The 24,635-nt window shown below is 44.8% G+C and overlaps 1 protein-coding gene across 1 annotated transcript in view; it reads right to left on the bottom strand.

Annotated features, from left to right (window-relative positions):
• Positions 1-11,386, bottom strand: part of Abhd3 (abhydrolase domain containing 3, phospholipase) — a 49,668-nt gene extending 38,282 nt beyond the window's left edge. The window contains exons 1-3 of the mRNA XM_041660099.1: positions 11,007-11,386; positions 10,450-10,613; positions 9,119-9,301 (exon numbers count right to left, since the gene is read on the bottom strand). Coding sequence (XP_041516033.1) covers positions 9,119-9,301; positions 10,450-10,613; positions 11,007-11,168 — 509 coding nt within the window. The 5' untranslated portion in view covers positions 11,169-11,386. The remainder of the gene's footprint in view (positions 1-9,118; positions 9,302-10,449; positions 10,614-11,006) is intronic.
• Positions 11,387-24,635: the final 13,249 nt, after the last annotated feature.

Genomic DNA, 24,635 nt, shown 5'->3' with positions numbered 1-24,635 from the left:
CAGTCTGTTCTGGGATATCTCAAGCCATCTTTCAGAAGACACACAGCGGTGTGTTCTGGGATATCTCAAGCCATCTTTCAGAAGACACACAGCGGTGTGTTCTGGGATATCTCAAGCCATCTTTCAGAAGACACACAGCGGTCTGTTCTGGGATACCTCAAGCCATCTTCTGGCCTCCCCAGGCATTAGGCACGCACACTGTGCATAAACTTTATACAAAACAAAGATGAATAAATCTTTTAAAAATGGAAATTCCAAGAGGCTGAGGATATAGCTAAGTTTAGCAAGCACAAGGCCAAGTTCATTGCCCTCGATCATAACAAATGGGACATCAGCAGTTGGTTAATATAAAGAGAGGCAGGTGTGCTGGGACATTCCCTAGACTCAGGAGGCAGAGGCTGCCAGCACATCTCTGGGAGTTCAAGGTCAGGTTATCCTGGTCAGCACAGCAATTTCCAGGCCAGTCAGGGCTCCACAGTGATATCTTGTCTACAAACAAAAATACCAGTATCAAAAAGCCTGCTATACATGTAATTGAGACTCCAAGAAAGAGAAGACAGGAAGAATAAAGAAAAATTGAAGAACATCCCAAAATTTTCCAATTTTGATAATTAGTGAATTTATATATTAGAGAAAGGGAAAGTAATAGGAATTTTAAAAATAGAAACTGAATTATAAATGGTATACCTTAAATCTACCATATCATTAATTACATTATTTATAAAAGGACTAAAAATTCCAATTAAAAAGTAGAAACTGTTAGACATTTGAAGAGTTACTTGCCATAAACTGAGCACCTAGATGTCCAAAGGTATGAAAAGTTATCAAAGGAGATTTGAGTGGTGGGTACATACTGATAATGCCAGAATGTGGAAGGTGAAAAGGAGGGGCGACAGAAATCCAAGGCCAATAGCACCCACAAAGAGGAAGTCAAGGTCAGACTGGGCTGCACAACACCTTGTATCAAAAAGTTGTTCGGGTTTATCAAACAGCCTAAAAGAAACCATACAATTATCTGTAGCGAAGTCGTGAAGTTCAATCTTGATCTTGTGACATACTAATTGTAAAACTTTGATTAAACTATCACCAAGTCATTAAAGTAGCTTGGTGAATTCAAGGCCATCGTAAGCTGTAAGACGAATCTTAAGACAGCATGGACTACATAAACAAAGCATGTCTTGGAATTGAGTGTTTATAAAATAAGACTGTGTATAGTACATAGTAGGGAATCTATTGCTGGCAATCAATCAACATGTTAAGCTAATTTGAAATATTCATTTCCAATTGACATGATTGTACAAATTAGCAGATGATACTGCATCAATATATGTATCCAACGTGTAATAATCAATTCAGGCTAATTAAATGTTTCTAGTTCCTGGCTTTCACCATTTCTTTGTGTTGCAGCCTTCCCAGGGTTCTCATCTGGTTCTTAATAAGACATAGAAGCTTTTGCTGTAAACTGCACATACTCATCCCCCCACCCCTGGCTACAGAACAGCAGGACTGATTTTTCTCTGTTTGGAACTCTTTATTCGACTCACTACTTCTCTGTCCCCTCCCCTTAAAGGCTAAAAACTAATAGCCACAAGATAGCAATTCTGGTGATCTCTGATGGAGTTAAAGTCACAGCCACAAGATAGCAATTCTGGTGATCTCTGATGGAGTTAAAGTCATAGTGGCCCCATGGCTTTAAAAACCAGAACAGTCAGTTACTATTTTGAGAATACAGCTTAATTTTTAGACACAGTGTTTTTAAAACCAGTGGCTGCATGGATGAAAGTTTCAAACACTTCCTACCTGTGAGGAAAGCGAAAACCTCTAACACAGCCGCATCAAGACTGCTCTTTCGCCAGGCTGTGGTGGTGCACACTTTTAATCGCAGCACTTGGGAGGCAGAGGCAGGCGGATCTCTGTGAGTTCCAGGCACATCCTTTGGCTTACGCACTGCCCTGCCAGGCACATGACTCTAGGCTTTCTTGGAATGGTTTCTTTGGGCAATCGACTGCCCGATGCACCTTACTTCTATCTTGTCCTTCTAGAATGACTAGGCTCTTCCAGAAGCAAGATAATGACCCTCATTCACGCCCACAGGCTCCGAGACCAATACTTTCTAGATGTTTGTTCTTGGCAAGAGCCCAGGCAATGTTCTTTACATAGACTGCAGGTGAGCCTCACAATTCTAAGAGGTGGAAGGTACCCTCTGCAAGAGAAGTGGAAGAGCAAGGGGAGCAGGACAAGATGTTTCCAGAAGCACATGCAGCGTGTGACCCAGCTGGGATCTGAACTCCTCAGAGCTGACTCAAAGACCCCTCCCCTCTGGACCCAGCTCACTGTTCCCTCTAAGCTAGTAACACAGGCTGCCAACTCTTATAACAGAGCTCTGACCCTGAAAGGGCTGTGCTTACTTTTGTTTTAGCCTCCGTGTGTGCGTGCATGCGTGCGTGCGTGTGTGTGTGTGTGTGTGTGTGTGTTGGAGATGGAAGCAAAACCTTGGGCATGCTAGGCAAGTGCTTGGCCGCTAAGATGCACCTTTATCTCTGAGGAGTATTTGACAGCGGACTATCTAACAATGGGACCACTTGTCAGGGTCCACCATAATTATTCTTCTAGTCTATCATTAAACAATCTAAACTTTTCATCAGTGTTTTCTAATATGTTTAACCTAGCTAGTCTCAAGAACAATAAGTTATAATTACCTTATTTTTCACACTTAAAAACATTATTTATACAAAAAGTGAGTTATCAAGATAAAAAGTTTCTGATGCTAACTTAAAATAGTTTCTAATCTAAAATGGAGGAGGCAGTCAGAACAAACTGTTTCAACAGCTCCATCTTTCTTAATCTGGTTTTTCTCATTCTTCCTCCTTTGGAGGAATCTACAGATTGCCCCAAGGTATGTCTAATGATGCTGGAAACATGACATATTATTGAAACCTGTGATATCATGGTCACTACACCCCTACAAAAATCCCAAACAGAAGTAAAGATAAACTTGAAAGCAGTCAAATTCTAACCTTATTTAAACCATTTCCTAAATGAGTCTCTCTCTTTGCGGCCAACAAGTGGGTTCTGCAGTGAATAAAAGGCCATTGTCCTGTCAGACCAAACCACAAAAACAGTGCTTTCTCTAAGTAGGGAAAAAAAGCAGTGAAATATGTTTCAAAACAGAAGTCTTAATGCTGAAAATTCCCAACAAAATTAAAAAGACTGCCCCCTTTCTTCTGACTCAGCTTCCCTCTCCCTCCCATTCTGGGCAGACTTATCAAGTGTATGCCCAGCTTCTGTGCTGGCTCCTCTGAGGACATTGGATGAAATGACAACACGTTAGGGAAGTTTCTGGGGATCAAATCCAGGGCCCCACATATGTGAGGTGAGCACACCAGCACTAACTGAGCCCCAGTCCTCAGCCGTGCACGTGTTTTCTACTCTCCTTTTATTTTCTGGGTACTGGAGCTTCAGTAACGGGGCCAGGGAGGGGGCTCAGAGGGCAAAGTCTTCACTGTGTGAGCGGGAGTTCAGACCTACAGTGACGGGGCCAGGGAGGGGACTCAGAGGGTAAAGTCTTCACTGTGTGAGCAGGAGTTCAGAGTCCCATATATAGACAGGCATAGCAGAGAACACCTGTAACCCTTGTGTATGGGGATATGACAGAGAAAGACAGGCAGCTTCTTGGGTTCACTGGTCAGCCAGTCTTGCCTATTCGCCAAGCTCTAAGCAAACAACAAAACAAAACTAAAAACCATGGATGGTGCCTGAGAAACAACAACCAGGACTGTCCTCTGGCTTCTTCATTCATGCATGCATGCGCGCGCACACACACACACACACACACACACACACACACACAGTGTCTGGGCTCTGGGTACTGATGTACACCAGACAAGCTGTGACTGTCTCCTGGACTTTCAGGACAAAGACATGTGTGCCTTACGTTTATCTTCCTTTGGTGCTGGGGATACATCCCAGGGCCTCTCATATGCTAAGCCAAGCACTCTAACACTGAGATACCCCTTAGGCCAACTTGAATTTTGTTGAGGCCATTGTGAGTTTGGGTTTTCTGTCACTTGCAGCCAATTCTGGGCCTGCAGACTGCACGCTTCCCTGTTTCTGCTGTCACTCCAACTAGACCATAGCCTCCTAGGGAATATAGTTCTGATACTGCACAGCACAAAATACTTAATGACTGACCTAGATTCCAACGAGCTTGTTATTACGTAATTCTGGACAAGTCACTCTTTAATATTAGCTGGGGGGGGGGGTGGAGCATAAGGACGAATGACCAAAAAAGGCCAAGGTAGAAAGCTGATCCAGACCAAGTCAGGGTCACTGTTCCCCCCTTGTCTGTGTTTCAGCCTAGGAAATCAATTCAAACAAAGAAAAAAAAATTAAGAAAATAGGATATTATATATTCAGGTATAAAATACTTCCTATTAGGCTATGCTGCTACATGTAGGTTTCTTTTATTATTAAAGACTTAATTTTCCTGATGAGTGTTTCATTATGTTGCTCAGGAATGGTCCCAAACTCCTAGACTCAAGTGATCCTCTTGTTTCAGTCCCTTGAGCAGACTACAAGGATAAATGTCACAAAGAGAGACTTTACATGTTTGGATGAGCATGAGTCTGTGTGGCCACAGTGTGCACGTGGAGGCCAAAGGCCGCCTAGAGGTCAGTCTACAAATCCTACTCTGTTTGAAACAGGGTCTCTCTGTCATTTCTTTCTGTTTTGCATGCCAGGCTAGCTGGACCACGTTCTCCTGTTCTGGGGTTCTCCTGTCTCTATTCCCATATCCTGGGAGGAGTCACAGGACCGCAGACACCTGTGCTATGCCTGTGGCATCTGGCTTTTTGTTTGTTTTTAACATGGTCCTGAGGGTTTCTAGCTTAGGTCCTCATTACTTGAATGGTAAATGATCTTTATCATCTGAGTCATTTCCCAGCGACTAAATTGAGACTTTTAAAGAAGTCAGCAAGGGAGCTGGAGAGACGGCTCAGCAGTTACCAGCACTGGCTACTCTTCCAGAGGACCCAGATTTGACTTCCAGCACCCACATGGTGACTCACAATCATCTGTAACTCCAGTTTCTAGGAATCTGACACCCTCACACAGACATACATCAGGTGAAACATAAATGCACATGAAATAGAAGTAAATTTTAGAAGAAGAGGAAGGGGAGGAAGCAGCAGCAGCACATGGTGATGATACCTATCAATCATGTGTAGCACTTGGACAACTGAGGCAGCCTTGACAACATACTGAGTGTTACGCTACAAAGTGAGACCCTGGCTCAAAGAAAAAGAACTTTTTGTTATTGGAGGGAACTATCCTTTTCCTATGTTCATGGGATGTTTTTCTATAAACCTTGAGACCTTTCTTATGTCATGTGCCCTCTAGGAAACGTTTGTCTCAACAGATTGATAAAATTGGAAAGAATTTATCTGGCTCAACAACAGTCTCCTCCAAGAGGACATTTTGCAACCACAGTGCTGTGAAGATGGTCACTATAAGCAGGTCAAATATTCTCTATCCAAGACTATTTACCTTTGACCTAGTTAGAATACCTTTGCACATAATTATCTTACATAAACTTTGGCCTAGTTTCCTTCCCATCAATTGTTCATTTTGAGTGAGTGGAAAATACTGTGTTTACATTGACCATACATAAATCCTTTGGTTTCATTTATCTATAGGCTGTAGTTAGAATCTCTCTCAAGACTCAGCATCTTACCAGACAGCATCAGTTCCTTGCTGCCCTGACAGAACTCATGCCCACTCCCAAGTCCTCTCTTTTATACAGAATAATGAGTGGAGCTGACTCCTTTGCATCGTATGAATGTTCATCTCTGTCTGCATCGTATGAATGTTCATCTCTGTCTGCATCGTATGAATGTTCATCTTTGTCGACAAAACACTGTAAAAGACATGATGTCCACATGGTCCCGAAGTAAGATGTGCCTTGTACTTCTAAATTATAAAACAGTTACTACTCTGGTCAGACTGGAACACAACAGAAAGAAGAAAAACACTTTTGAAAGACTCAGTGTGTGCAGTTAAGTACTATATACACCTCAACTAAATTCTCTGATGTCAGAGAGGGAAGTATGGTGGGACAATTCAGTTAACTTCTGGGATTACTCTAAGTGGCAGTCCCAACAAGAGCGTCCAGGTTGAACCCTGAAGCCCATCTCTGTCCCACAATATTACAGAGCCTTCCTCAAGCCCTGTCACCTGCTAGATTCCAGCCACACCCCTCAGGACTCAGAACAGCCTTCTAGAAGTCAAGTTTTCAGATTTACCTTTTATTTCAGTGGTCTTGAAACTACCTATCCTTTCTGTAGGAGTCTGCAATCCCTGCTCAGGACTCTGGGATGACTATCTCATCTGCCCTGTAGTAGACTACAGAAGAAACACTGGAGGAGTTCTCAGTTTGGGCCTCAGAGGCCCTGACAGCTTTGATTTTTACTTTCAGTAAACCCTATTCCACCGAAAGAGCAGCCCAGGGTGAGCCTAGCGTAGATGACAGCAGAGCTAAGTGGTCCCAGAGTCCCCAAGCATGTGGCTGTCTTGACAGCTAATCACATATGCACAAATAACCCTGGATAAGATGGCACTTAGTGACCTTAGCCCAACTGTCAGCCCCTGGGACTGAGCAGAACGGTTGTTTTAAACCGCTGACCGTTGGAGGGTTTGTTCAGTGGCGAGAGTGAACTGATACAGCCTCTCCAACTTAGGTCAGAGACTTGAAATTGTTTCTCTCAAGGCTCTACTTGTAAAACTCAGAATTTCTTTGTGTTTGTGTGTTTATGTGGTGCACGTACTTGTTAGTATGAGTGGCTACATGTGGCTGCATGTATGTAGAGGAAAGAGGTTGATGTGGAGGGTCTTTCCTCAGTTACTATCTGCTTCAGTTTTTTAAAAAAGGGTCTCTAAGTAGACCTGAAGCTCATCCATCTGGGTAGACTGGTGGCCTATGAGTTTCAGGACTTGACCTCCTCCATTATCACCAGTGTTGGGGATACAGGCACATATCTATCCAGCTTTCTTTAGAAAAAATATTTATTTTATGTATATGAGTGTTTGTTTGCATATATCACGTTGCATGCCTGGTGTCCATGAAGTCAGAAGAGAATCTGGAACTAGGCAGTGGTGAGATACCACGTGGGTGCTAGGAATTCAATCTGATCCTTTGCAAGAGCAGAGTGTGTTCTTAACTGCTGACCCATATCTCCAGGTCCTGCGCTCAGTGTTTTATGTGAATTCTGAGGATCCAGATTCAGGTTCTCATGGTTACTGAGCAGGCACTGTATGACTGAACCATTTCCTCGACCAGACCAGAGACTCTTGGCAGCTAAAAATAAATGGGACTAAGTCCCAAGGTCACCAAAGAGTTTACTTACAATAGCTTGTTCTTTCCTCTTCCTTCCTGCCAAGGCCAGCCTGATCCAGCCCAGAACACATCACACTTAGGCTGAAATACACTATAATCTAGTGTGCATAAGACCCTGCGTTAAGTCTCCATAACTTCATGAACCCAGAGTACTGATAAATGTGTGGTTGAGCAGGAGAAACAGCAGTTCAAGGCCACCCTTGACCAGTTCTTGAAGCTGCTGACAATGAACTGGCACAGCTTTCTCCTTACAAGGTCCCCAGGAAAGTACAAGTTCAGATTCTTTGTGTCTCCTCATAATTCTCAGCACAAGCCTTCCCTACATTTTGGCTACATAATGATGTTGAGATTAGCCTGGCCTACATGAGATCCTGTCTCAAAACTGGAACTGGGGGGTGGCTTTCTAGACCCCTACCTTTTTAGTATGACCAAGCTTTAGATATAAATTAGAAACAAGCTTCAATCTAAGTGGACGTTGTTTAAAATGGAATAACAGTGGGTTCCTGCTACTTCTTAGCAAATCCTAAGTCAAGAATACTTTGAGCTTTTGAGAGAATGTTATTTTCTGGACATAATAGGCTTTGTCTGTAAAAGATCAGAGTTAACTTGTTAAAACAGAATTTTCTGTTATGATATTTCCCTCTTTCTACTGAAGTGTCATAGAAATGAGCATTTTCAGTTTAGAAAAAAGGAGTCGACTCTAAACCCAAGTCACAGAGTGTATCACACCATCAGTTAAAGACCAGCACATAAAAAAGCAGTACCGTTCAGAGCAGCCTTGCTGTAAGCCTCCAGAGCTGAGTCTAAAATGGAAGGCTGCCAACTCACTTGGAAAAATTGAATTATGGTGGTCAAGTTGAATAATGGTTGTTTAAACATGCTGTGGTATCATCTGGCAATCAGCCATGTGCACCTGCAAATTCAGGTGGACAAAAAAAGGAACCGATGGCCCGTGGAAGGTGATGGGTGACTACAAGCTAAGGCTCATTTTTCACACTGGGATCAGAGCCAGGCAAATAAGATCAACAAAGGTAAGGCCCGAATTCAAAGTGTGAGCAAGAGCCCACTCGGTACACTGTCTCAGGAGCTTGGAATGGCTACTCTGCAGAACACTCTTGAGAGGTGGGTGAGTGTGGGGAGGGGAATGACACTATCAATGCCCAAGTGGTTCTAATATCATTTGTCATTTACCCTAAGTTGTTGTGTGACTAAGAGTCATTTTCTGTAGGTGATCAGATGGGAAATGGAAACAAAAGAGAAATCAGAGTGAAGTAATAATTTAGGAGATTGCTTAATTTATGCATGAAGGAATGTGAGTGTGTATATATTTGAAACATACATCTAAGGAAAAAAATCTTATTTTTTTGTTTGTATGTTTTTTAAGGCAGGGTTTCTCTGAAGCTTTGACTGTCCTGGAACTTGCTCTGTAGACCAGGCTGGCCTTAAACTCAGAGATCTGCCTGCCTCTGCCTCCCGAGTGCTGGAAATAAAGGTGTGCAACATCACCTGGGAGAAAATTTGGGGGGGGGGCAGGCATGTTTTTCTCCATGTACCTTAATAGCCTGGAACTTTATACAAAGATTAAGCTGGTCTTGCACTCACAGAGATCTCCCTGCCTCTGTTTCCTAGTGCTGGGATTAAAGGCTTATGCCACCATGCTCACTCAGCCTGAAATATTTATGTCAGTAAGAATTAAGTGAAAAATGGGAAATAATCTTTCATAGGTACCTGTACCCTAATTCTTCACTGAGTTGGATCATGTGCAGGATGTAGGATTCCTTGCTTGTTCCAGTGAGGCCAGGCAACAGCAGGATGGTGGGTCTGGTGTTGGCATCCGTATAACATGAGCTGTTATTGTTATCAGACCAGTCCAGGGAGATCTGGCCTCCATCCGCTGTCTTGATGAGTTCACTGAAAATGACCATTCAAAGGCATTACTGAGGAGTGCTTAAGTTGCACCTTGGTGTTTTCATTCTATAAATATGACATTATCTGGTCATCTCAAAATAACTTACCACATCCAGATATACATATCTATGAGTCACTTTCTTTCATTACAAAAATATTACCAAAATTAATACCATATTTCCAGCAGTTCCAATAAAAAGTAACAGGTAAAAAATGAACTTCAGAAGGGACTAAATCAGGGTAATTGGGGTGTATATGTATAAACGTGGTCAAAATACATTATATATATGCACAAAATTGTTCAAAAACCAATAAATTATTTTTAAAATGAACTTAAAAAAGAATAAACGTCAAAGAACTTCAAATATTTGGGAGGGAGTGTGGAAAGTCCCTGCCTAGTATGCACAAGGCTTTTGATTTATCCTTGGTATCACACACACACACACACACACACACAGCCCTTCATATATTATATTAATCATTTCTTTATTACTCTCAAATGCATAGCATTTAACCCCTATTAATTGAGGTAATACAGAGACCAACAGGGCATTCTGGGTAAGCCAACTCTGTTCTAACTACAACTCTGACTCAACTAAGCAGGCCCTCACTGAATATTACAAAATTTACTTTTTGAATGACTTCCCACAGCATTGTGGGCCCAATAGTAGAACCGGCAGGGAGAAAAGGAACTCCAGAAAAAGACCATATGACTCAGGGAAATTAGTAATAGACACCATTTAAATCTCTGGTTAGATATGTCCCCACCCACACCTGCAACATCAGAACATTATCTTCAGAAACCCATGCGTTTGTTACTATGAGTTCTTTCGTGGGGAGACACAGAACCTGAAGCGATTGTAGAGCCTCAAGGACAAATTGGAAAACAGTACTCCCCCCAAACCAATGTGCTTCTCACATCCCAGAAATTAGCTAGGACTTCCATTCTGCCCGTTAGGAAAACAGAAAAGAAAAGAAAAAAGGCGGGAGCAACATATTTTTTCTGGGGCTGGAGGTGGGTGGGTGGGCGCGCATTCTTCCAATTTACTTTCATTTCATTTTGTTAACCACAGATGTATTAACTTAGAAGTGGAAGCGGGTATTAAAACCTGTGATTTGGAAGATAATAGGTCAAAAACACATTCACTTACTTCCTGTACTGCACCAGGGGCTTGGCAGTGATGAAGGGTCTCAGCAGTGTCTGTCCTCGGCTCTCCCAGCACCATACCGTCGGGTAATAGGTTTCTGTCACCACCGGACAGTGGTCCTGGAGGAAGCGGCTGAAACTCTCCCCTCCAGTCACTAACTGGGGTTTCTGCGGGGAGAAGCAACATCGGTGAGGGGTCCAGAACAAAGTTTACCGCGGCCGTAAACCAGCAACCAGAGGATTTATAGTGCTCCCACCCGGAGGCCGCGCGCGAGCCCTCTGATTCAGTCTCCCCGGAGACTGACGCACAGAAGCCACAATCACAACAGTCCCAAGATGCACTCAAACGCATCCCGCATCCCGGGGGGGGGACGGGGACGAAACGCGAACTGAGCGCCGGTGTCGTTCCCGAAGTACCGCAGTTGTGCTGGCCGGTCCGGGGAAGGGGACACCGGGAGAACCTGGTGGCAGGACCCTGGACCTCCGCAGGCAGCTAGTGTCTCCGCGCGCCCTCGGGGCCCCGGAGCCAGCCACGCTCCGCCGCCCCCGCCCCCGGCTCACCTTGGCAATGCTGCTCAGGTAGTAGCAGGCGTAGGCGACGCTGAAGCCCAGGATCAGCGACAAGCCCATGCCCGAGCCGAAGAAGCCGACGCGGACCTGGTGCTCCAGGTAGAGCGCCAGCTCCCGGGACAGCACCCGCAGGTCCATGGCCAGGCTCTGCATGGCGCGAGTGCGGCGCAGCTGCAGCGGAGGCCGGCCTGCCTGAGCGCCGGGAGCCGCGACGCTGGAGAGCGGCGCTTGCGGGGAGGAGCGCGGCCTCAGCCAACGGCGGTCCGGGAGGCGGGGCCCATCCCGCCCCGCCCCACCCGCGAACCTTCCAGACGCGCGCTGGACCGCCCCGCAGCGGCGGACCTGCGGTGTCCCTGGAGAGACGGGAGGGAGCGCGTGAGCTTTGCGGAAGAAACGGCCCCGCTGCCACCTACCGCCGTGACCTTGAACAAGTAGACGCGGGAGGCAGCGGTTTGGAGAGAAGCGGGCACTAGTTTCGGATTCCAAAGTAGATGCGGAAGGGAAGTAGATGCTATGTAGGGAGAGAATCTTCCATTCCACCGGAGCTTGCGTCCCTAGGAAAACTATCCAAAGAAAAAACATCCCATCATGCTCAACTTTCAGTCTCCCGGTGAATCTTTTAAACAGCTAAAGGCTATTAGATGAAAACTGGGTCTTCAAAAGGTCAGGAGCCGGAAATAAGATTCAATCATGTGGTTGATGAATGCTGTGAACTCGCAGGTATCCATATGGCGATTCGGGCTGACTACTCAGGAAAGCGTTTATGAAGGAGGTTCTCTCAGGCTTGTTTGTGGCAACGTGACAGAAGTCTGAGGATAGTTAAAGCCATTTGAAACATAGGATGACTAGACGTAAGCAGGGAAACAGTGAAGGTAAGGGCTGAAATCAAGTTTATACAGTGCAAGGGATCCCGCTCAGGGCTTTGTGCCTGGTAGGCACTCCCCAGCTGAGCTACATCCCCCAGCTATCCGTTGCTTATTTTTACATCAGCAGGTGGTAGTTATATTTTATGGATTAGAGTGTGAGATGGCAATCCATGTCTAATCTATAATAATCAGATCAGTAACTAGCATATCCGTTCCTGCAGACATTCATCACTTCTTTGTGTTGGGAGCACTGTAATTTTGAAATAATCAAGTGTTCAATCAGTTAGGATTATGCATCAATGATCTCTCACTTGAGGGAAATAAGATGGGTTGGAAGTGAGCAATTTATTTGGCTTTGACTTGGTCATTGAGCTTATTGGGGTTGGTGACGAGCCTAATGCAGTTACTTTCACTGAACAAGGTTCTCTGGATTTCCTCACACTCACCTTGTTTTGCTTTTGTTTCTTTAGAGGAGCATTCTTCAACCTGTGGGTTGCCACACCCGGGTTGAATGACCCTTTCGTAGGGGTGGCATATCAGGTATCCTGCATATCAGATATTTACATTATGATTTGTAACAGAAAATTACAGTTATAAGTGTCAGTGAAATAAGTTTATGGTTGGGGGTCACCATAACATGAGCTGCATTAAAGGGTCTCAGCATTAGGAAGGTTGAGAGCCACTGGTCTAGACAGTCTTAAAGTCTTAAAGTATTTCAGGCTGGCCTCCAGGTCACCGTGGAGCTGAGAATGACATTGAACTTAAGATGCTCTTGCTTCCATCTCCCAAAGACTGAGTTTAAGGGATTGTACTAATACCATGTCCAGTTTTATGGGTTGCCTGGTATCAAAAGCACTCTACCACTGGGCCGCAAGGCCCTGCCCTATAGCAGGATTGACGTGCAGCTCACTGTAGCCTGGTGCCTGCCTCAGTCTCCCAAGTGCTGGACGTAGAAGTGTGTGCCACCACAGCAGCATGGAGGTTTCATGTGTGACATCAGGTCTTGCTGTGCAGGATGACAGACTGGGCTAAACTGGTGGCAGTCTTGTCTGAATCTTTCAGGTGCTGCAGATTACAGGTCTGTGCCCCTGTGCCCAGCAATGTGTGTTGTTTTGTTTCTGTGTGTGGTGCTGGGAATTGAGCCCAGGACCTCATGCAGGCTAGAAAAGTGCTCTACCACTGACCTGCATTCCTGACGTGCCTTTCCCGCACTGTACCTTGATGCCTAAGCCTCTTTCTTGTTAGAACATTTACAGTCTTCCTTAACACAATTTATAGGTGAGAAAATGAGAGTTCTGGATTTTATTCACTTTCGACTAACTTCTTTGATGATCAAGATACCAAAGACTTCAAAATTAGAGGCAACAGAGGAGAAAACACTTAAGTTGCAGAAAAATGCTAAAGGGAAGGGTTGTACCAGTTGTGGCAACACAGGGTTCTTAGAGTAAGAGGAAAAGCCACTTTGAGTTTATTGTACATAGAAATGTATTGTAATAGCATTTGGCTGTTACAAGGAGAGGGTCCTGTGTTTCTCCCGGCTGCCTGGCTAGCTTATACCCAAAATAACCACACAGAAACTGAAACTGTATTCATTAAAACACTACTTGGCCCATTAGCTCTAGTTTCTTATTGGCTAATTCTTACATCTTAATTTAACCCATTTCTATTAATCTGTGTATTGCCACGTGACTGTGACTTACTGGCGAGACTTTAGCCAGCATCTGTCTGTCTCAGGCCAAAGATCCGTGGCTTCTCTCTCTCTGCCCTTCTTCCCAGCATTCAGTTCTGTCTTCTCCGCCTACCTAAGTTCAACTAGACCAAGGCAGTTTCTTTATTAACCAATGAAAGCGACACACAAACAGAAGGGACTCCTATACCGTTTGGCAGTGGGTGAAATCTTTCCATAGGCCAAACAACTAGGCTTGGGATTTAGAAACAATGCCTTAGAAAGATGAAGATCAGGCATTACTTCTAGGGCAGAGTGCTTATCCAGCATAGACAAAGACCTGTCTTTAATCTCCAGCATTGCATATATTTGACATGGTGGCACATTGCTGGAATCTCAGCAGTTGGGGAGTAGAAGCAGGAAAGGACCAGGAGTTCCAGGTCATCCCCTTCTACATAGTGAGTTGAAGACCAGCATGGGCTGCGCCAGACTCTGCCCCCTCCAAATGCTGCGACACTGGTCCCAGGATGGCAGCCCTCCTGCCATTTTGAAGCCTTCCTCCATGGTGGTGGGCATCCATACTTACCAAGCTCTGCTTTGGGCCATTGGCACTTCCGCCTTTGGAAACAAGCTACTGTGTCTCCATCCCTCTGCTTCCTAAGCTGGCTGCTGTAAGTAGAGCAAAAAATTCAGTTTGGGTTACATCTCAGTTTTCCTGTGGAGGTAGGAAAACAACACCTGGCTTTTGCTGCTTTCCCTGTGTTCAGTGCTAGGGATTGACCCTACAGCCTCATGAAATGTTCAGAAGTGCCCCACCACTAAGTTATATCTCACCTCTAAATCTCAGCTCCAGTCTGTAGTCGGAAGGAGACTAGAGAAAAGGTGTGAGCAAACACTCGACATCTTAGTTCAACTCGGAGACCTCATCTGACAGGGTCTCAGATGTGGTAGACATCACATAGGCAGCAGGTTGTGCAGAGGGGACAAATAGGGGTCACCTTAAAACAGTCTGCTTTAGGCCGGGCGGTGGTGGCGCACGCCTTTAATCCCAGCACTTAGGAGGCAGAGGCAGGCAGATCTCTGTGAGTCCGAGACCAGCCTGGTCTACAAGAGCTAGTTCCAGGACAGGCTCCAAAACCACAGAGAAACCCTGTCTCGAAAAAACAAAAAACAAACAAACCAAAAAAACCCAAAACAGTCTGCTTTACAAAACCCAGCTCCAACTGTGAGGATTAATGTAGTCCTTCCAGAAAAGGGGTAAACCTTTTGAGCACCTTATTATATTATCTCTTTAAGGCCTCACTACTTCTCAGCATTGTTACCTTAGGGACAACATTTTGACATGTCTGTTATGGGATAGTCTTTTTGAACACTGTAAAGATGTGTTGTCGCCAAGGTGTCTTCTGATTGGTTTAATAAAAGAACTGACTGGCTGATAGCTAGGCAGGAAGTTTAGGCAGGACAGCAAGACAGGATGCTGGGAGGAATAAGGGCCAAGTCTTGGAAATCTCCAGAGACAAGAGAGAAGCAAGATGAATGTGCTATGTTGAAAGAAGCTACAGCCATGTGACTGAAGGGGAATAAAATATGGGCTAATTTAAAATGTGAAAGTTAGCTAGTGACCAGCCTGAGCTATCAGCCAAGCATTTATAATTAATGTTAAGTCTCTGAATATTATTTGGGAGCAGTTGCAGAGACATACAGAAATCCCACATAAATGAGTTTCAAAGGTAGCACATAATACTCATATATTATACTTAAAATAAATCTCTAAATAAGTTCAACTCTTCAGTCGACATTCAAAAATAAGGATTGCAGTAAGAAAGTATTTTTGTTACAAGTCTTTTTCAGACTTATTTTTTTATTTTGTGTATGCATGTGCATATGGAGACCATTTGAGCTTCAGGAGCTGGGGTTAGGAACAGTTGTGAGCTCCCTCCCTGTGAACTGCAGTCCTCTTCAAGAGCATCAAGTGCCCTTACCCATGGAGCTGTTTTTTCTCCCTCCACCAGTAGGCGTCACTTTACTTACAAACGTCACAATGACCATTTGTCAAACAGCAAAAACTTGTTTTTAAAAACAACTTAAACTCACTGTAAAGGCATAAACCACACAAAAAGGTCTATTACTAATGGGAAGGCTGAAAACTATTTATTTAATTTGGCAGGGTTTTTTTGTTAAGTAGCCCTGGAAGACCTGAAACTTACTATGTAGACTTGGGTGACCCAGATCTTGCAACAGTCCTCCTGTCTCTGCCTGCTGAATGCTGGCTCAAGATCAGAACATCCTAAGATTTAATGAGAGGCAAGACTTAAATAGAAACACATCACTACATATTTTGTGTAGTATATTTTATACAGTTTGAAATTGGTCTTAGTAAATAGAAATTCAGAGTTTGATATGAGGGGAGTGAAAGCTGAAAGATCAGAGAAGCAGAGCAGCCAGCTACAAGAGTTCTTATCTCTCTAAATGCTCAGACAGATGGGGCAAGATCCTGTCTCAACAAATGCTCAGACTGAATTCAATGAACTCCTGTCTCCTTCCACCTTTTGTTCCCCTCTCTGCCAAGCCATATCCCCTCTAGTCTCTGCTTTCCTAGTGTTGGGACTAAAGGTGTGTGACTCCCAAGTACTGGGATTAAAGGTGTAAGCCATCACCACCTGGCTTGTTTCTTTTTGCGACTGGGCCAATTTTGTGTAGCCCAGGGCAGCCTTGAACTCAGAGATCCCTCTATGGGATTAAAGGTGTGTGCCACCACTGCCTGGCCTCTATAGTTAACTAGTGGCTTAGCTCCACACTCTGATCTTCAGGCAAGCTTTATTTGTTAGATCACAAAATATCATCACAATATACCATATTTTATTGAAGTCTACTCAAATATATAAAATCTACCTAAAAAAATACATTCCAGAAAAATACAAAAGGGAAAGGAGTGGATGATTACAGAGACTGAAAATAGGTGGCTAGATCTGAAAAGCAGAATTGATGTCACTAAATACCTTTAAAATTTTGTTCCGTGTTTTTGTATCACATGTGAACAACAACAAAGGGCAAAGAGAACCTTCTTAGTTAACATTGTTTCAAGGTTAAAAGCTAAACCACAGAAGGTATCTTTGTTATGGTTTTGGTCCCTGGTCCCTTTAAGAGACAAGTCATGCCCACTCTCTCCCCCATCCGCCGAGGCAGGCTGATCTTCAGCTTCCAGCCTAAGCTTGCTCTCTTTTTTATCTTCCTCATGGAGAGGCAGCTTCGCTTCTACCTCTCTCTGCACTTCTCCACTTGCCCCCTTCTCTGTCTCTTTCTCCTCCTCCTCTCTCTCTCTCTCTGCTCCACCTTCCCCCTTCCCCCTCCATAACCCCCTGAATAAATATTCAACCTCACTCTGCATCCATGTCTCTGTCTCCTGCCCGCCCACCGTGTGTCTCCCTGCCTGGGACCAGCCACCGCTCAGGGACCAGCAGCCATCTCTGCCTGGGACTGGCTGCTCCCAGGGCCCATTGTCTGCTGCCACATGGCATGCTAACACAATTTGGGACCTACAGCATTTCTGCTGCCTACTGCTGCCGGGGATCTTGCAGCATTTTTAAAAAACGTACAAAAATCCTGATGTTAACCTTACAAACTTTGGGCTATTGTATCTGTTTGCTATCTGAAAACCAGTAGGATCTGTTAAGGTAAGGGTGTGTTGATACAATTTATGAGCACATTGTATTGAATATACTGTAAAAAGGAGGATTGAGACGAATCTGCTCGGGTACTTGCTCCATGTCATTTTGCTAATGATCATAGGAAATACCTTAAGTCCTGTGTCTTAGAGGATGGGATTTGGAGAGGTTTTGCTTTGGTTTGGGCTCCTGAGGACTGAATATGTGTGCTTGTTCACAGTGTGCGTGTGCTCTATCAGTGAGCTATGCAGTACTGTCTAACACACACACACACACACACACACACACACACACACACAGTCCTTGAAATAAGAATACCCCAAGAATGCTAATTTTATTGTGTTCTGGGGCAGCTTAGATAGGGCTCACCTTGGCTAATGGCCACACCCTAGCTCTCAGGATTTTTTAGCTGCAAGCTCACCAGAAACCACTTCCCTGCCATCAGGAACTCATGAGGGTCTCATGCTCACAACAGCTGCAAGCACAGGAAAACAAGCTGTTTACTCTGGTTGGCAAAGGGTCATAGAAAATTCAGGATCTGAGGGTCCACAGTCCCCAATACTATGCCTCCAACCCTGGAGAAATACACAAAGTGGACAGAGCCGACACAGGCTTGACTGTGGCCTTGCCCAAGGCAATGGAATGCTAGCAATTTCCTCTTGCCCTAGGATTGACAGCTGGCAGCTGTCTAAAGCTGGGGATGTATGCTACTCTCTGGGTTTGGTAAGCAATGTCTAACCTGGCCTAAATACAATGTTAACATTCTAGATGCTTCCTCCTTTTCCTGGGCCATACAGACAGACTGGAGAGTGAGAGGGAATTGGGGCTTTGAATTGTTGATCTGGGAATTTATTTTAAAGACCTTTCTGGTGGCAGGTACATAATGCTAACTGTTTTGTGAGGTGAATGAATTCCTCGCTCAGGATGGGGAAGAGATGAATGGGCACTCATATGGCTAGACAGATCTGCAAACCACCCCATTTAATGGTTTCTGAGAGACTCACTCTTGCTCAGTGTCTTCCAACAGGCCACATTGACTTGTCTCCATAGCTTTGTTCTTGTCAAGGAGTCTCTTCAGCCTTGCAGTGATTGCACTACAGGGGCTGACTCACACTGGGGTGCCCCCCATGTTGAATGTGATTTCATAGGAAGTCTTGCAATGATTGAAGTACAGGGGCTGACTCACACTGGGGTGCCCCCCCATGTTGAATGTGATTTCATAGGAAGTCTTGCAGTGATTGCACTACAGGGGCTGACTCACACTGGGGTGGTCTCCTCCCTGCTGAACATGATTTCATTAGGAAGCCTTGCAGTTGCTACCTTGGCCTTTGAAACACAAGCTGAAGGAAAGAAAGCTGCCATGTAGGAAGTCCTTATATTCAGACCTTCTGCTCAATTAGAAAGCCCAGACTGATCCCATGTTCAGGCTTCTAATTTTGAGGGAAATACCCAGCCAGCCCCCAGATATTCTGCCAACCCAGCTGAGGTACCAGTCATCTGAGTAAAGAAACCTTCATGGATGTTCCATTCAACCTGACCTGTCCATGACTCTGGTCCCAGATATCTCTGCAAAACCACACAAGAATCTCTAGCCAGGGTTGGGAAACAGCCCAGTCAGTGTGTTGCTGGGGCAAGCAGAAAAACCTATATTTGATCCCTAGAATCCATGTGAAAATATGGACATGCATGTTTTTAATTATAAGATGTGTAGGCAGAGACTAATGGATCCCTGGGGCTTATGGGCCAGTCATCTTTGGTAGGCTTTCCATTTTACTGAGAGATCTTGACCTCTGGCTTCTATGTGCACACACATGTACACCTGCACATTCATGTACACACATTTATAAACACATATGTAAATCCTAGTTAGTCTATTATTTTTGCTGTGAGTCCCGAAGCAGCTTGCTGCAGGGTCCCACAAACCAAGGTGTCTGGCCCCAGCCATGCGGCAGCAGGCAAGTCCCGCAGACAGTGAGTCCTCAGAAAGTTCAAGTTCCCAGCGAATGTGCAGGTTCCTGTCAGCAAGTGGTGCAGCGTGTGGGAGGCACATGGACAGATACGTGTAGAGAGCTGCGTGGAGCCGTGCCTAAAAGATGGCGCTGGCTTCCGCCCTCCACGATCCCGAAAGTGAGCGCTCTCTGATAAACAATTCCTTATTTGGCTAAGACCGGACTCTTGCGATCATCACCCGATGATTGCAAGCGGTTTGCATATGCGTGGACCAATGGACGGTGCCCACGTGGCTATCCAGGGTTGGTAGCCCAGGCCTACTTAAGGACTGGGAGAGGCTTGCCTGGGCAGAGAAGAGAGAGAGATACAATTGTAAAAAAGGTCCTGAATCAAACTGCTTGCAAGAAGAGCTCCGGTGTCACATCATCCTTGCTGGTCGAGGCGGTCGCAACAAGTGGTGGCCCGTACAGGGAACCGCTTCTCTTCTCTCTGTGGAGCTCAGAACTTGCTGCAATCAGGAGGTGCACCGGACAGTCCTCAGGTAAGGTTGGGGATCCATGACAAAAGCGGGAGAAAGGAGAGCCACGACAAAAGCAGACAGGTAGAAGTGAGCAAACGTCAAACGGGTTGCAAACATCAAACGGGTTGTAAACATCAAATGGGTGCTTCATTTTCGCACCCAATTTTTTTTGGCTCTCAATGAGCTGCTTTGTTCTACAAATTTAAAGATAAAAAGGAGCACTTTAGAGAGGTTCCTGGAGGAGTGGGATACCATTGCACCTTGGTTTGCGGCCTCCGGCAATCTTACCGTGCCCTCCTGGGAGAAGCTAGGTAGAGATCTCAACTTTGCCACTGAACAAGGTACGGTAAGGAAAGGAGTTAGGCCAGTGTGGAAGTTAGTGCGAGGTTGCCTGGAAGATCAGTGATGTAGTAAAGCGGTGGAGAATGGTCAAGCCGCCCTAGAGATCCTGCAGGAAGAGAGATCCGAGAAAGCAGCTTCTGAGAAGGCTATGTCCGGTGCTGGAACAGGAAAAGGGGTGTCAGGCAGGACTCTGACTTTCAAGGCCCCCTTCTGCCCAGCACGGTGGGACAATTTTTAGGGAGATCATCTACCACCTTAAGAGGCTTACGAGTTCACCCAGGGATAATAGATTCAGACAATACAGGCATAGTTAAAATTATGGTTGAGTCACCAAAAGGCATTACTGCAATTTCCCCAGGTGACAGGATAGCCCAACTTGTTATCTTGCCCAGTCTACATGACAAACATCCCCCTAGAGATATTAAAAGAGGAGAAAAGGGCTTTGGCTCAACCAGTACAGATTTAGCATTTTTATCTTTGGACTTAGATCGAAGACCAACTTTACAATTAACTATTAATGGAATTAAGATCACTGGCTTTTAGATACAGGAGCAGACAAGAGCATTATAGCCAGTAAAGATTGGCCACGAGGTTGGCCTATGCAACTGACATCGCATACCCTACAAGGACTGGGATATGCTAAAGCCCTAATGTTAGTGCTAACTTGTTAAATTGGCAAGATACAGAGGGTCATTCTGGGGTGATTCAGCCTTATGTTCTGGAACTTCCAGTTTCATTATGGGGAAGGGACCTTATGAAAGACATGGGCTTTAAGTTGAGTAATGACTATTCAGAAAAGGTGCAAGCCCTGATGAAAGATATGGGCTGTCACCCAGATTTTGGCTTGGGTAAACATTTGCAGGGGCAGAAAGATCCTATAATTGCAAAGCCACGAAAACCCAGACAAGGGTTGGGTTTTTCTTAGGGGCCGCTGAGGAAGGAATTCCCATCTCCTGGAAGACGGAAGAGCCGGTATGGGTTCCTCAGTGGCCACTCTCTTCTGAAAAGCTGCATGCAGCCTATCAACTAGTTCAAGAACAGTTAAATGAAGGACATATTAAACCCTCTCTGTCTCAATGGAATACTCCTATTTTTGTCATTAAGAAAAAATCTGGAAAGGGGAGACTTCTGCATGATCTTAGAGCTATCAATGATCAGATGAAGATCATGGGTCCTGTTCAACGCGGCCTTCCCCTGCTGTCAGCCTTGCCAGAGAATTGTCCCATTATAGTGGTAGATATTAAGGATTGCTTTTTTTCTATTCCTTTGAACAGTAAGGACAGTGAAAGGTTTGCATTTACATTGCCCTTCATTAATCATGAAGAGCCTGATAGGAGATACCAATGGGTTGTCTTACCCCAGGGTATGGCCAATAGCCCTGCTATGTGTCAGTTCTTTGTTGCCTCTGCATTAGAGCCTTTAAGAACTTGTTTTTCAGGCGTAAAATGTCTCCATTATATGGATGATATTCTGTTAGCTGCCAAGGAGGAAAGAGTCTTGCAGGAAGCCTATGGGGTATTGGTGGAGACCTTAAAACAAAAGGGACTCCATATAGCTCCTGAAAAGGTGCAACAGAGTAAAGTAGTAACCTATTTAGGATCAAAAATAATGCATGATCAAATCATGCCACAAAAGGTAGAATTGAGAAAAGATCATTTGCCTACGTTAAATGATTTCCAAAAATTTTGGGGAGATATAAATTGGATTAGGGGCAGTTTACAGATGGCCAATAATGAGTTGAAACCTTTATATGATATTTTAATTGGAGATGCAGCTTTAGATTCCCCCAGGCAGCTAACCGGGGAAGCCCAACGGGCTCTTTTGACCATTGAGGACGGGTTAGCTAAGGCCTTTTTGAAGCGAGTAGAATGTGTAAATAACATTGGCTTATGTATTTTGCCTACTTGCTTGCAACCCACAGGGATATTATGGCAAAAGGGGCCATTATTATGGATCCACCCGAAAATTTCCCCTGCAAAATCCATTGACTATTACCCTACTGCTGTGGCTTTACTTGCTTAGCAGGGCATTCAAATTTGTTTACAGCATTTTGGAGTCTTACCTAACATGTTGAGTACTCTGTATGATGCTACTCAAGTAAAGACTTTATGTGCTGCTTTAGCTGATTGGGCCATTTTGCGTTGCTCTTACCCAGGGCCTATAGATTGCCACTGTCCTAAACATCCATTGCTGACTTTCTTTAAGGAACACCCAGTGATATTTCCCAAGAGTACTGCTTTACAACCCATTCCAGGAGCCAGTGTTATTTTTACAGATGGATCTAAGACCGGTTGTGGTGCTTATATGGTAGATTCCTCTGAGCCTGTCACACATCAATTTTCTCCTGGAACCACCCAACAAGTTGAACTGGTGATTGTAATAGAAGTGTTTAAGGCCTGCCCTTTTGCATTCAATCTAATCTCAGATTCTTGCTATGTTGTTAATGCCTTAAGATGTCTTGAATGCGTGGGATCCATTAAGTCCTCCAGCCCTGTACATGCGCTGCTGGTACAGCTGCAGCGTTTGCTCTGGCAACGCTAAAATCCCTTTTTTATACAGCATATCCATGCACATACGGGATTGCCAGGTCCTTTAGCTGAGGGCAATGACAAAGTAGACCGCTGTACCAGGCAAGAATGGATGTTTCTCGCCTCTGCCTTACAGAGAGCATATGATTTTCATAAGGAATTTCATGTTAATGCCAGAACCCTGCAACAAAAATTCGCCATCTCCCGTGCTGATGCACGACAGGTGGTTGTGGATTGCCCGCAATGTGTTATCCATCATCATCCACAAACGTTGGGAGTCAATCCACGTGGATTGCTCCCTCTTAAAGTTTGGCAAATGGATATTTCACATATTCCAGAATTTGGCAAGCTCAAGTACGTACACGTTTCCGTGGATACATGTTCTGGTATAATCCATACCACGCCCATGACAGGTGAAAAGGCAGCACATGTGATCGCTCATTGCCTGGAAGCCTGGGCAGCTTGGGGCAAGCCCCAACAATTAAAGACTGATAATGGCCCTGCTTATACTGGACAGAGATTCACCTCCTTTTGTCAACATATGGGAGTTCAATTGACACATGGATTATCATACAATCCACAAGGCCAAGGCATTGTGGAACGTGCCCATCGATCCCTTAAGTAGTTGCTTCAAAAACAAAAAGGGGGAATAGGCCACGACCAAACCCCTAAGAATAGACTTTCCTTAGCCTTATTTACTTTAAACTTTTTAAGCTTGGATAACTCCATCAGGTCTGCTGCAGACAGGCATTCATGTCCGTCCAGTCCTTCCAAAGGAATGGTGACCTGGAAGGACGCTTTGACAGGGGTCTGGCATGGACCCGATCCCGGGCTGGTATGGGCATGAGGCGCTGTTTGTGTCTTTCCACAGGATCATTTGGACCCTATTTGGGTGCCAGAACGCCTGGTGAGGAAGGTGCAAGTGCAGACGGAGGCAGAAAAAGATGTTATGAATATGTCTGGGGATCCTGTGCCTGTTCCTCACCCACTCAATGGAGAAGGTGACAGTGGAGCTGCGATGGGGGATTCTATCAGCATTCCTCAAACCGATGCCAGTTTGCCATGATACACAGGTGTTTCCTCATCTATTCACCACCAATAAGAAGTTAAACTTGCCGTTTATTCCATTAGATACAGAAATTGCCCCCATAGGAGAAAATAGATCTTTAAGTGAAGAAGGAAATTTATGTGTTACTGTTAATGCTTATGCCAATAGTTCCTGTATTACTTTATCCCGCTGTAGTGCAGGATGGTTTTATGGGTATCGTAAGTATGGGGCTCAATCAGATAGTTGTAATTCTTCCATTGCACAAGAGAATATTACCACATCCTATTCTGTGAATGTGGTTTGGTTCAATGGCACATGGCCTTGGTACCAGCATGTTGGTAATTTCTCCATTCCTCCACCACAACCAAAATGGGCCCCTACTTGTTGGGGAACTTATGAAGGGGTGTCCTGGCCGTGGACCGGGTGTCAGTCCAAAGTGCTGAGGTGGGCAGATAAGGGTCAGAAATTCACCTTTTCCCCTGATGTGGTGGGTCCAGAAAAATACCTTCAAGGCATGTTCCAGCAAACAGATATTGTGAATCCCTTTAATATGTGGATGCTTTGTGGAGTTAATGGTAGTTGTTTAGATGCTTCTCCTCTAGTTATGCTTAATGGCGGCAGTTTTGGAGAAGGGAATGTTAGCTGTCAAGTAACAGAACTCAGAAGGAAAAATTGCAGTGATGATGATTCTCAGGAAACTTTGAATGTTACTCACCTTTGTTCGAGGGATTTTCAACCTTTGAAAAGTACCGAGCATTATACAGTTGCCCCTGTGTGTATAATCCACCTTTTGTGTTTATTGTTAGTAACTATAGCTTACGAGATGGTAGTAATGAGACTTGATTTTATACACAATGCTGAAGTGCTTCCCGGCATAGCTTTGCCATGATTGCCCGTGTCCCTTGTTGGATCCCGGTGCCAGTGGATGCGCCTAATGCCATGAGCCTTCTAAGATATAGAAGAGACTTTGGCATTACAGCAGCGATTGTTGCAGCCATAGCCCTTGCTGCTGCCGCAAGCACAGCCGCGGCTGTG

The sequence above is a fragment of the Microtus oregoni genome, unplaced genomic scaffold (genome assembly GCF_018167655.1).
Source record: "Microtus oregoni isolate MIOR12 unplaced genomic scaffold, Mior012 000011F_ref0000422, whole genome shotgun sequence".
Taxonomy (NCBI): domain Eukaryota; kingdom Metazoa; phylum Chordata; class Mammalia; order Rodentia; family Cricetidae; genus Microtus; species Microtus oregoni.
This window is presented reverse-complemented; position numbering and strand designations above follow the sequence as displayed.